Source organism: Dermacentor andersoni, chromosome 3, assembly GCF_023375885.2.
Source record: "Dermacentor andersoni chromosome 3, qqDerAnde1_hic_scaffold, whole genome shotgun sequence".
Taxonomy (NCBI): domain Eukaryota; kingdom Metazoa; phylum Arthropoda; class Arachnida; order Ixodida; family Ixodidae; genus Dermacentor; species Dermacentor andersoni.
Window position 1 is genome coordinate 105,261,420 of NC_092816.1, and position 13,938 is coordinate 105,275,357.

General features: G+C 45.1%; 1 protein-coding gene and 1 long non-coding RNA gene across 2 annotated transcripts; one reads left to right on the forward strand and one right to left on the reverse strand.

Annotated features, from left to right (window-relative positions):
* Positions 1–385: 385 nt before the first annotated feature.
* On the forward strand, positions 386–3,625 carry LOC140216388 (uncharacterized). Its single transcript, XR_011893047.1, has 2 exons — positions 386–539; positions 2,854–3,625. It is a non-coding gene; the product is annotated as an uncharacterized lncRNA (long non-coding RNA).
* A 7,074-nt stretch (positions 3,626–10,699) lies between these two features.
* Positions 10,700–13,050, reverse strand: LOC126540224 (uncharacterized). Its single transcript, XM_050187023.3, has one exon. The coding sequence runs from the start codon at positions 13,048–13,050 to the stop codon at positions 12,424–12,426; it is 627 nt and encodes a 208-aa protein (XP_050042980.3). The 3' UTR covers positions 10,700–12,423.
* Positions 13,051–13,938: the final 888 nt, after the last annotated feature.

Consider the following 13,938-nt stretch of genomic DNA (forward strand, 5'->3'; position numbering starts at 1 on the left):
GTGGTTGATAATTGTGGAGGCTGTTCGACGCGGCGTCACTTTAATTCCGGCTGCAGAGTTCTACTTTAGTCTTTAGATTTGACCTGTTGCAGTGTTCTACTTTGGTCTTTAGATTTGTCCTGTTGCTCTCCTTTCCTCTTTCCTTTTTCCTCCCCTCCCTCCTATCTTCCATTTCTGTGTTGCTGTCACCTCCCTTCAGAGGAGTAGGCAGGCGTTGTGCCCCTTCCGGTGGCAGTTGCCAGCCTGCTCCTCGCTTTCCCTTTCCTGATACCTGTGTATATGTGTATATGTGTTCAAAACAAATAATTTTCGGCTGTGGGGTACCTACTGGCCCCAAAATAAGTCCTAATAAGGCCTTTTCTGGGAGCTTTTGTTTCTCAAATGATCAAATTTCTGCAATTTATTTTTATTTTCACCTAACTGATCTTTTTTTCTATACATGATTAAAATGGGAGAGGTCGACAGTATACTAACAATTCCGCCAAAGAAAGCAGAACCCCCAGCTCTCCAGTGCAACTATACAGTGAACCACTGCACCGGTAAGCGAGAAAGTGGCCCAGAATGGCTGTTCATTGCACTGTGAAAAGATCATATGCTTATGATGAAGCACACAAAGAAAGACCTGATATTTTGCCAACAGAAAAGTGTGGTCAGGTGCAGAAAGAGACAAGTGTTTGCAATATTGCTCGCATGTGGATGACATCCGAACACTTACACGCACTGTACTATCATTACAGCTAGACACACATTCAAGAGCCCTCTCACTCATTTCTGCTGATTTCACAAGAGTGGGAAGTCACCGAGTTTAGGCAAGTGTACATGAGCTCAAGTGCAGCTGAATGCCAGTAAGTGTAAGTGGCATAAAAGAGTGTCCCTGAGCGCCAGCTGACAATGCGGGCCAATTATTTAATACCCGCAAGTGTGAAGAAATATGCCTGCGAAATTAACTATAAGGCCAAGCACATTCAGTTGATTTCGAAGATGACAAGTATATATAAATTGTTCTTGTGCAGAATGTGGAGAATGCAACTGAGCCTATTTCGCTCACTTTAGTTGCTTGCTCAGAGCAATACGTGTGTTCGTCTATTGCCATGTCTTCAATACTTTGTTTACGCTATGCATGCACCTATTGTATTCAGACTAAGTGGAGACGGACTTTGGTGCTAATAATGCCAGTGACATCTGAAACACAGAGCTTTAACTTGTAAGGTCGGACACAAGTTCAAAATTTCTTACGAGTTATGCACATGTGAAGTATGTGATACAGAATGTTCTGTTTTCTCTAGTAAATTATCGCCACCTAGTTTTATAATGTTAAGATAGAAAACTGGGTGTGTTGGTCAGGCATGATCTGATGTGAAAGGTGCAAATATGACAAACAAAAAAAAACACACACACACACACACCGGGCACCTTGTTTACTTCCAACAATGTTCAGTCAGGAAAAAATACCACTATTTTATACAAGGAGCACTGTCACAGTTCATCTCTGCACATTTGCACTCAGGTAAAGCAGTTTTTTTATTGAAATGAAAATAAAAGAGATGTAGTCACCTTATAATGGTGATGGCTACTCCTTTTCGCATAGCAGCGACAACGATATAGCATTTCTTTCTTGCGATAATGAGATTGATGTAACACTCATGCACCTATCATGTGCCCCAATGATCCTTTTGGCCTCAATTACTAATCTAACCCATTTGTCACGGCTCCTGGCAGGCATGAAAATTCGTCTTACATTTGCAATCTCTACAATGAATTCCCAGGTGACCTTCTCTCCCATTTCTAACATTGATGTAATGTCGCCTCGTCCTATCACTCACGCAGTGCTCGGTTTGTACCACATACTTTCTACCACATGACAAAGGAATTTCATAAACAACTCCTGCCTGACATTTGTGGCATGATGTATTTATTTTTGTGATTTGTGACACAGGCCGGCGCCTTGGGAAAAATGGGTTGGTCATTCTGCACATCCTTGAAAGCTTGCATGGGGCAGAAAACACCACCTTTACATTAGGTCGCTCGGCAATCATCTTCGAATTATGCGACATGCGGCGTACGTAAGGTATGACGGGTACCTGTTCTTTTTCGCGAGGTGGCCCCTGGGTCACTTGGCAAATTCACTTCAGAATTTTTTCTGCTACGGTAACTGGCACAAGTTGTGGGTAGCTTGCCTCCATTAGTCGTTCAATCTGCTTAAGAAAACTCTCCGCAGCTTGGTGTGGGCAGGACTTGAAAACGTTCAACTGGAACATGTTAGCCATGTTGCATTTGACTAGACTGCCTTGACTAGATTGTGCGTCATCGTTTTCGCACCTTTTGCATCACATCAGTTTTATAATGCTGACAGATGCTCTTGGAGGAAGGTGGAAGAGAGATAGGAAGATCGGCAGGTTAGCCAGCATAAATACAAGTGAACTACTCTGTGCTGGGGAAAGGGTATAAAGGGAATGAAAGGAAACAGGAGAGCCGATATTTAAAATAAAGGACAACAGAATGTGTGCACATCCATGTGACACAGCGCACTCTAGCAACAGTCCGCACCTCAAGTAGCAGGGCAACGCAAGGGTGTTGAGCACAGTCTCGACACTGGTTCTCTCTCCCAACAAGATGCAAATATTTGCAGTGGTTTTCTAGCCACACCACAATCAGGGCAGTCACACAAGGGGTCGCGGATCATCGTCTCACAGCCCCAGAAGTTTACCGCTAACATAGAAACCTGTTTAGTGCAAGATCACGGCTATCTTGTCCATGAACAACTGTTGAACAAAACATATAGACCTAACAGGGCCAAGGTGAAGCAGTTTCTGGAATTGTTTAACATTAAGTGGAATTTCTTTTTCCTTGCAGGTACGACGATTGACTAGAAGTCCTGGAGTCATCAGGACAAATAATTCTCAACATATACGAAGGATATCTGATCTGTTTGTGATGACGAAGCAATTATGTCAATGTGAAGTACTTAGTTGAAAAGGCTCATTTTTTTCTTATTGGCAATGTATATATCAAGAACTTCACTTGCATCTCCCTGCATTCGCCCAAACACTGCAACATGTATACGGAGTGTGCTCCACAGGACAAAAAAAAAATGTATGTTGCTTGGCTCCCACAAAAGTGCTTCAATTCAAGTATGTGCATTTTCTTGCAGCACTTTCATTCTTTCTTTTTTTCGTGCTAGCCATGGATAGCTATCTTTTCATTAGCTGCGAGCACTTCACTACGTTCCTCATTGGATACCATATCTATAAAAAATGTGACCTTACACTAAGTTTGGGACATGTCTGTTCTGTTCCTTATATTGTACTTGTCTGCTATTTTACATAATTTTGGTTCTAAACGAAACTTTTTTAAGGGACGAGAAAGCAACGAACTGAGTGGTCTAATTTTTGTTGGTCACAACCCCATGAAATTCATGCAAGTTCATTTATTATGCTTGTTTCACATTTTAAAATCTGTAGGCGCAAAACCCTGCCTATCTGCCTTTGTATGTCCTGTCACAGTTTGTCTTTTACTTTTTACTGTCAGAGCTCGGTATATAACTCTTCATTCTGTGTTAAGAACCTACAGTGAAACTATGCTGTGTGCTTTGTTGTATTGTAAATAAATCATTCTCTTTGAATAATATGTTCTGTGTTTAAGTCTGCATGAACATGTCTGCATGAATGTACAGCATGCTTTCAGATTGCATACACAGATGAAGTGGACAAAGCATACTTCAGGTGGTAAAAGAAAAGTGCTTTTAATAACTATGTTGACATAACAAATATAACTAAGGCAGAGGCACTCAACTGTTGTACACGATTCCTAAATCCTGATTCAATCGTTCCTTCGAGATAATTGCATATGCAAGCGTGCAGTCCATCTCACCCGCTTGCAGCCACTGCCTGGCACACCTTGCTCTGCATGACACACCACAATAGCGTCGTGTCCGCTTAATACAGCGCGTCCACTTTAATACAGTTGCCATTATATATATATATATATATATATATATATATATATATATATATATATAGACGAGCTGTATATATAATACAGCTCGTCTTGCGCACGGAGAATTGCTTACATTCCAGACAGCAGAAAGTGCTCATTGCGGTGGTGATGATCATACAAATGTAGCACTACACAATGGGGCAATCGCAATTATTCCAGGTTTATTCTGCGTCGGAGTCGTCGACTTGAAAGGCGCTTGCATGGAGCCGTGATCAGCTTCGATACGCAGGCAAAATCGCGCCTCGTTTTAGATTTTCGAACAGCCGAATCGTTATTTTGACGACAGCTGCCGCGGTAACCTGGTGGCTCTAGCGCTTCGGCCCCGCCTGTCGCATTCCGACGGAAATGCAAAAACGCTTGTGTCACCCTTTGGGGGTGCGCGTTAATTGACCCCAGGTGGTCACAATTAATCCGGAGCACTCCACTACTGCGTCCCTCGTAATCCGCAGCAGTCTCGGGATGCTAAGACCCATAATATAAATTCTTTAACCATACCCCGATTTTTTTCCTCCCTTGCTTCCTTTAACATCGACGGCATTGCAGGTATGGCCACTGTAGCTGCGTTGACATGCACCTGGCAGGTAAATAGGTGAAAACAAGCTAGCGTGTGCAAAGCGGTGAAGCTTCCGATATCTGCAATACAGCTACGTTAGGCTCACGAACGGAGGTGGTGACACGCCTTGCTGCTTCAAAATAAACACTGAATCGATAACTGCAACGGAACGGCATAAAAGGCATGGTCCGGGAGCTTTTTTCTCGTACTCACAAAAGCTATATCTGTGAGTCTTACGGCGCGGAATCGTTGTTGCGGCTAGCGGAAGTGAATAAAAATATTCGTCGGTTCAACAAATTTATAGACGTGCCGGCAAAATCCCGCCCGCTTATTCGAAGTCTCAAAATAGCGTAGCCGTATTGCCGGTATAACGTCGAGGCAGCGTAACCTTGAAGCAAGTGCAGTTACCTATATTTGCCGAACCCACCGTGGTTGCTAAGTGGCTACGGTGTTGGGCTGCTGAGCACGAGGTCGCGGGATCGAATCCCGGCCACGGCGGCCGCACTTCTATAGGTGCTAAAACACCCGTGTACTTAAATTTAGGTGCACGTTAAAGAACCCCAGGTAGTCGAAATTTCCGGAGTCCTCCACTACGGCGTGCCTGATTATCAGAAAGTGGTTTTGGCTCGTAAAACTGCATAATTTCTTTTTATATTTGCAGTTGTGCATGTTGGCGGCGGATCATATTTGATTGAACCTTGTGAACGAGGTTGAAAGTGTCTCAGACAAAGCCGAGTTCCCGGTTAAACAGCGACTACAACGAACAATCCGCAGCATAGCGAATAAAGACAAAACATTGAAGAACGACATTCTCTTGACGAAGCAGTTTGTTTTCGCGCAGCTCCCATGCTCGGTTATCTTATACCACTTTTAGCCTTTTCGCCGCGAAAGACAGCTCTTGAAAGCGTTATAATATACTGCTACTTATTTAAATACACCTTTACTATCACCTACCACATAAGCATCGGCAACAGTTACACAAAATATGTATACCATACACGATCGCCGATGGTGACCAATCGACATAAAACGGCAGCCTCAGAAGCACAAATGTATGTGCAAATAGCTATGCGAATCCTCTGGTTCTGCGTAGCGATGAGGTCTAGGCATTACAGTGTTCGGTTGTCACGGGGTGTACCCGGGTTCAATTCCCAGTGTGTGCATGTCTGTGCAATGTGTTTTCCAATGTTTGTGTGATGAGTATTACCGATTTCCTATAATCCGCTTCTAAGCTATGTGTACGAAACCTCGTGCGAAACACCGCTGGGCGGCACATGTCCATAAAAAATTATTTTTTCATCAATAATACCCGTTGGGCCGAATAATATTTGAGCCGCTTAGTAAGCCGGACAGATTTGACCTGAAATACCGCATAAACATTTGGCGTTATGCGTGACATTTTCCAAGCGGCCCCCTCCTCTGCAACGAATGGGGCCGCATATGCAAGGGCCGCACAAGATAGGCCACATGGAATGAGCCATTTATAAGCGTCGAAATTTTCATCTATAGTTTTCTGCGTTATATGCCTTGTTTTAAGCCGGTATTGACCAAGAGTGTAATATGATCATCATGACCGTTGCAGGTAGCGGCTGGTGGAGCTGGTCTCTTTTGTTACCGCTGTTGGAGGAGTATTCCTGTGTTCTGTACTCTAACATGATTGCAGCTATCTTTTTATGTTGCCGGCTGACCAAGGCTGACTCAACTGGCGACAAATAAAAAAAAATAGAAAGAAACACACTTCGCACAAGTAAGCTTACATTGTTTATTGTCAATGGTGAATGAAGCAGTATACATGGCCACAATTTTCGTACAGGTCAGGCAGACTTAATTTTGTCAGTCATTGAGCTTGCCACATACAGAAACAGATATCCATCTATATATTGGAATTGAAAAGTGAAATCGAGCTAATTTTCCGATCGCGTTCGGCGTATCGTGTACAGCACGGAGAACGCAGCTTCAGGCAACAATATTTGTGCTGGGATACCCTACTGTAGTCGCGTATGGTGCTATTTACCGTGTTTTACACTGTGTATATTGTCTGCATTCGACGATTTGAGCTAGATAAAAAAAAAAAGAACATAAGAGGTGCTCGGTCAAGATGAAGTGTCAGCAAGATAAGCTCGAGCTCATTGTGTCGTTCTTAACACATCGGCGAGGGGCACGTAGCGTAGTAAAAGAAACGCTATAAACGCTGCGCTAAGTATTCCAGCACAAACTGTCTGCTCTTGATATTTATGCTGCACACTCGGTGTTCAGGTGCGGCAGTGAAGGCTTTAATACAAATGGAGTACTCATAGGAAAGCAAGGAACGTTATGGAGACAACAGTGCGTACAGGGACTTCGCCAAACATTGCGTAAATACAACAAGGACACTAAACATATAAGCAAGCCCACTTATATCTCACAGATCCTTGGAAAACGCAGTTTATGGTTTCATCGCGGAAAAAAGAAAAAAAAATCCGTTTATGCACTCAAACAATGCATAGAGGTTCAAAAGGACAGACTACTGGGCTAGTTGGTATGACATTATTTACACAGTATGTCGGCCATGTACTTCTGCGCTACTATGTAAATAATGACATTCTGGTTGTAAAGAGAGCAACACTTCAATTGAGTAACAGAGGTGACCATGGGAAGCCTCAGCCTGGGAACGAACGTTTCAACAAGCAAACATATATGTGAAGGCCGTGACGGAGGCAAGTTATCACGCTGACGCTTCCCTTGATCGCTAAAGTACTGTTCATTGGCTGAATGTTGGGCCGAACTTAATATTCTGCGAATATATTTCAAAAATGTTTTTCGTAACGTACTGTACCCAGGTTTGTCATCTGCTGTTTTAAAGAGAAACAAAAATTGTTTTTTAGTGCTTTGTCATGTTTGTAAAATGTGGAGTAAGCCAGTTGTGTGCAGGGCTAGCCTATAGTTATCGAATTCGTGCTAAATGTTCTTGAAACATGTAAATGTAACTGCCAGAGATTCAGTCACCGCGATACTCGATCTCCTTAAAATTGCATTGAGCTCTTTTGATCGTTTTAATAATCTTTGTATTTTCATTTAATAAATTTTTGTTGTGAGGAAGCATGTGGTTGGTATTTTCCGGCAAGCTGATTTGCAAAGAGCAGATGACAGAGCTTGTGCTTCAGCAACTAAGAACTTGCTACATTGTTTCTGTCCTGGTCGCCTCGGTTGTAATAACCAAGGAAGAAATAAGTCGGGAATCAACGTAATATGTATCCGGTTATCATAATTATAACGGCTTTAAAGGCAAGTAAGCCTGTATGTCAAATTTTAGCGCTCTTGCTCGGTATAATACAAAACTGTACACTGCTGCCTTCCTGCACAGGGCTCTTCCCCCTCCATCTGGTAAACTTGCAAACAGTTCACAGCGAGGTTTGGAGTCCAAGAGGACCTGTTGTCATTAGCATGACGAATTAGCTTCTTATGGCTAGGTATGGACAGTTTGCATACCAATCAACTATCTTCGGTCCGTCTTCCTGAAAAGAGAAATGATGAATCCATGACCAACATGCAAGCAAGCAATGCTGAAACAAAAGTTAATGGAATACATGGACCAATCACTGTTCCAGGTGAAGTGTTCAGAAACATACGTTGTAAGGATTCTGGCCCAGTGGTGACACATGCCCTTGATTCCACGATGATTCCCTTGAGGTTACATCAAGTGAGGTCACCTTCACTGGCGACTTATACGTCCAGAGAATACAGAGTTCAAAGGAGTGAACGAATATGAGCAGTATCTTGGAGGTTGTAGTCGAAAGTAAAGAGTCTCAATTGGTATGGTCGAAGCGTGGGTGAGCTTGTGATTCATGTTCAAGAAAAGTGCTCACAACGCTTTTGTGTGCTTTTGTATCCTTTTGTGTGCTGTGCTTAGCCAAGCCTCGATTATATGACAATTGTTTCCGTGAGATATTAGTAATAAACACAGTCGATTCATTATGTCTTAAATGCGACAAACTAGATGTATCACAGGAAGTACATTTCCCACTAATGTGCAGTGGATTAATTTATCGCGGTGGATAATTTATGCAGGAACAGCCAAAACTATTTGTTGCTTATACTGTAGTACACGCTACACATATTATCGACGTGTCAAAATAACAAAAGCCTCGTCTAAATTGCCTTTGAAGAGCAATAAACATATATTTATTGTTATTTTCCACAAATATGTGAGATAATTAAGGCGTTTTAGGGAGTGTCCTTGGAATCCACTACCAGCGCTTCTCAATAGCTGAAAGTCTTGCATCTTTAAGAAATGATTACAGGAATTTGCTCTATCCGCCTTACTTGCAAAGTAATTCAACGTTGAAAATGCGAAGCAGTGTTTTTGTTACTCACCGGTGTTCACATATGGGCCCACGCACTGCAGGGTTAACAAGCTTTCGTGGTAGTCGCCAAGCAGATTGTGTTCGGTTCCAGCGGTGGATTTTCGAGCTAGCCTGCACATTCATGTTCAAGCAACACGTCATTGCTCGGCCAGATGCGGCAGATCACTAACGATTGAAGCCTGCTGCCGTTATGCCAGTGAAACGCCGCAGCTGATAAAATTCGCCATCTTTTAACACGTTCGCACGGTGGCAGCTATCGAAAGTCGGACGCATTAACTGGCTGAAATATTATTGTTATCAAAAGAAAGCTGCTTTAAAACGACCCTGTGTGACGCTGCTCAGCGGAAACCAAATATTACCTGCAAATATTACCGCCGAACAATTTGAATCAGTAAGGCCCGGACTGCAATCAATACGAATGGGCTGCTCGTTACAGCACGTCAGTGTGGTTTCAAAACATTTATTTCAGTAATAAAGCACAGACCTTAAAAACAAAACTCCCAATAAAAATGATTGCCTACTCATTTTCTAGAAAATGGCATGTTAACTATATATGCTTCTCCCATACTACAGCTATATATACATTTACAGATGAAACATTTAGGCGCGTTGAGCGCCCCTACCAGAAAAAGAAAACATGAATATAGGTAGACGGCAAAATTACAGTAACTCCACTTCCGCGCTTCATGCCGAAACGCGCCGCGGTTGATTTGTTCGCCCTCTGTGGCAAACGCTGGAACTTGAGCAACTTGCGTTCGGGGCCTGGTGGAATTGCGTCCTCTCTGGTTGAGCTCTGCGCCACGAGATGGCGCAGCTGCTCACGTTCGGACATCATCAGCATGAGCATGATCACGTCTTCGGTAGTCGATCATTCTGTGAACAATAATAAGTGCACGGAGGGGGGGGGGGGGGGGGCAAAAAGGCTAAGTGGAGATGGGTAACACGCCAAGCCACAGCGGAAGAAATGCGAGAAAGTGCACGGGGCCTTTGTAGCAAGCATGCGCAGTGCGCAGACCATTTGCGCAGACATGACTAAGAAAAATTGAAAGCTGGGCAAGTTGGTAAAATATATCGTAATGCAGGATGCGCAAAAACACACACACACACATACACGCACACGGACGAGGAAGGAAGGAATGGACGACACGAGAAGAAACTGTCAACACTTTTGTTTTTTCTACTCAAAGGCATGATGACGCAAAAAGACGTACAAACAAGTAGAAAGAAAAGAAATTAGCAGATTGTATTACGCGATACGATTGAAGCCAAACGTAAACAGACCGTTTTATCGAGTGCGCCGCCATTTTGCGATCACAGGCGCCATGCTGGTATGTGCATGGGAGCACGGCGGAGGCATCTGGAGGGTCCACAGCGGTACCGTTGTTGAAGACGGGTGGCAAGCTTTCGCGGTTCTTGAAAGGTGTCAATAATAAGCTCACGCGACTGGGTTAACATTTTAGCGGGTCGTTACTAAGCTTGCCGGGCCTATGGTCGACGGGCCTATAGCCACTGCCGCAGCTCGGCCTGTTGTCGAAATAGGAGACGAGTGAAGTCTGTCTGAACATAGTGAATACGTAACATACGAGCAAAGCGTTATTATCGTATGTCTCGCCTTGAAAATCTATTAAGGTATCAGTCAAGTGACAGAAACCCAGGTGTCTCGTTGTGTCGTGCGGTGTGCCGCACCACTAAGGTACCAATTTAGGCCCGCGATGAAATATGCTTTGCTGGAGTTCATGTTCCTAAAGTTATCGCGGTGCGATTTTCTAAGCATTGTTAACCTGGCACCCGGGTAGCATCATTTACAATATAAAAAATATAACTGTAGCAGAAGGTCCGTTAATATGGATAAAACGATCTGATGACGGTAGCTACGAATATGGCACGATCAACCACAGACGCATGCGACGCGTTAAAAGGATATGCGCACTCTTGGTCTGGAGCGGTGACTGTGCAAGAGCACTTCGCCGACTCGAAAGAGCTCAAAAACAAAGAACTGCTCTTTGCAATAGCGACTTTATTTTCTGAAGTAATACAGCGCGCGGCGCGGCGCGCTGGTTCGAGGCTACGTTCCTCCTTGCCGATGAAACTGTCTATATCGCTAAGTATGAACAGCTGTGCTAGTTGGTTGTGATTAGGATTATGAAACATCGTTCCAGCGCACAATTGAACACGGACTAGAAGAAAAAGACCACACGAACGCATGAAACATCGTTCCAGCGGACAATTGAACACTGACGAGAAGAGAAAGACAACACGAACGCCGGAATACCGGCGTTCGTGTTGCCTTTCTCTTCTCGTCCGTGTTCAACCGTGTGCTGGAACGATGTTTCATAATGCCAACGGTCTATATATCGGCCCAATATGCGGTCATCGCGTCAGAGCGCCCGGTAGATTTTAGTGCTCACTCTTTGCAAGCAGAGGTGTGCTACTATGGTATCATCAAGCTGTGACAGGGCAGGCAAACAAGTGCGCCTCTGTTAATCTGTATACCTAGACCCCAGCACTCCCAGCCAATATAGGACGAGTCGCGTTGGGCCGATACTGCGAGAGCAAAAAAAAAAAAAGAAAAGCACCGCCTTCACGAAGAGTTTGTTGGCCAAGGGTGGCTGCGTGATGTAATCACTCTCTCCTAGTTTATTTCCTTCCTCAGTGCATACAATGATGACTGATGATTGTCTTTATCGGCATCTCTTTCGAAACTGGGCAACGACCAATGGCTACCTACACTGTTTGATCCAATCAGGTTTTACTACATCCATCGCCGTCTCCCATTCTGCATATATGTCTTCTTCATGGTTCCTTTTTTTTTTCATTAAATTTACGCCTCTGTTATTTACAATTAGTTTTCCTGCTTCTTTCGACAATGAAATTCTGTGGTTCTACCATCTGCCAGCATATCGGTTCACCTATAGTTGGCAGAGCGACTGCCCTCTATGGTGGTGTGGTATAACCGTTTCTGAACATGCTATACTGTTGTCTTAATGGAAGCCGCACGGCTTTCGGGTGGATGCAAACTTTTGTGAATTTCCTTGGGTCCCAATTGCATTCAGTGTCGAAGAAATCCGCTCAGTTGGGTTGGCCAATTCTCAAACATCTCAACGTTGCTTTGTGGGCATGCAGAAGAACGGACAACAGCTGGTGGTAATGAGACAGTGGCTTTAGGTAACCAACGGTGACGTCCTTGCAGAAAGCAACGAAGGCACGACTGGGATACGAGCTTGCACCGGGGCACGGCCGCGTATAGCAAAGCCTAAGAGCTCACAGGCAGGCCGTGGCGCTGGTCTTAGGCAGAAGTCTAACCGGGTCCTCCGCCGTATACGTGTACGCGGTGGCGGCAGCCGCGTCTGGGTATTCGTTCGAAACGCCTGTAGAGGTGAGTACCTAGGTTTGGTACGCTCCGTAAATTTCGGCGAACGGGGATCCCGGTCCGATGTTCACGGGATACCCAAGTTCCTCGTAGGGTCCCGCCTCGTACGGCTTCACTTCCGGAAGGCAAGGCGAATAGGTGCCAGGCGGCGCCAGGCTGCTCTAGAACCAGTGTGGCGAGCTCTGCTGCGGCTGCTGACGAGGCGTCGTGTGCCACATGTCCTGCGACACGGCAGCGGCGGCTATCTCAGCTGCGTTGTAAGCGTCGTGAATGTAGGCCACCCCTTTATGGTGGTGCAAGTAGGCACTGTGCGAGTCCGTGACGTAAAACGCGCGGGCCTGCATGCGGTAAGGCTGGTCAGACTTCTTGGACGTCGGAGGCTCGGGCTTGATTCGAGGCTGTTTGTAGTAGTCCGGGTAGTCCCGCTTGTGCTGCTCGCGTAGCCGCTTGGCCTCGTCGATGAATGGCCGCTTGTCGTCCTCGTTCAGCTGCTTCCATGCGGCACCCAGACGCTTGGACACCTCCTCGTTATGCATGTTGGGATTTTCCTGCACGATCTTGCGCCGCTGTGCGCTCGACCACAGCGTGTACGCGTTCATGGTACGCTTCGTGTGACCGCGGCCGTTGTTGCCGCCGCCGATACCACCGTTGCAAGCATTGCGGTTAGAGCCGCTTGCAGGACCGATAGCAGGAGAACCGTGGTGCTGCTGCTGCTGTTGCTGTAAAGCTGCATTGACGGCCATGGCATAGAAGGGCTGTTGCATCGCAAGGAGGCCCACAATTATCATGTATGCCACGAGCACGGTGCTTATATATATATATATATATATATATATATATATATATATATATATATATATATATATATATATATATATATATATATATATTATCTGTAGGTGTGAACACTTCGCAACGAGTGCCGTCGCGAGCGCGTCCAGATAACGCCCATTCGCGCTCCCCCAAACAGACCGACGATACCGCAGCGTCATCCGACGAAGAATTGACGCAACATACCAGCGAGGGGTAGAACGAAAAGAAACGGTCTCGTCGCCATGGAAATTGGCAGCCAGTCCGATCGCTTATCGCGCGCACAGCACCTGCTCCAACGCTTCTGCCTTATCAGGGGACTCTTCTGCGCGTGGCGCTATAGACCGTTTCATCGGGCGAGGAGGAAAGGGCGCGCGGAGAGCCTTTCCTCCTCTCTGGCTTGGGCGATCCGGCGCGGCGCTGCTTGAAAGTATGGCTTTCGCGTGCTGCGGAACGATTTCGAGATGTTTTACATCTTACTTTGTGAAATTTACGCCATGTTCGCTGATATAATGTCGTCAGGGAAGCCTTTCGGTGCATCGGTAACTACTGTAGGCAGAAATATGTCTTGGGGGCGCAAAAATGTGACACGCATAATCAGCCGCGGTGCACTCGCATTATCAGTCGCGGTGCGTGTATGTGTTGTTTACTATTTTGCTTATATCGATGTTAATTCAACAACAACAAAAAAACGGCGTCTCTGTATTACCAACATTAAATGGTAAATCAGCTCACTGTCTGATCGATTGGCGTAGGAGTAAAACATAAAACATAAGAGCGCGTACTCGTGCACGGCCAACCTAAGGCAACCACGAAACATCTGAGCGGCAGGCGCTATCAAATATTTGTGATACACTGGCATCGTT

Coding starts and splice junctions, on each gene's coding strand:
- LOC126540224 (XM_050187023.3), bottom strand. CDS start 13,050: ATGATAATTGTGGGCCTCCTTGCGATGCAACAGCCCTTCTATGCCATG.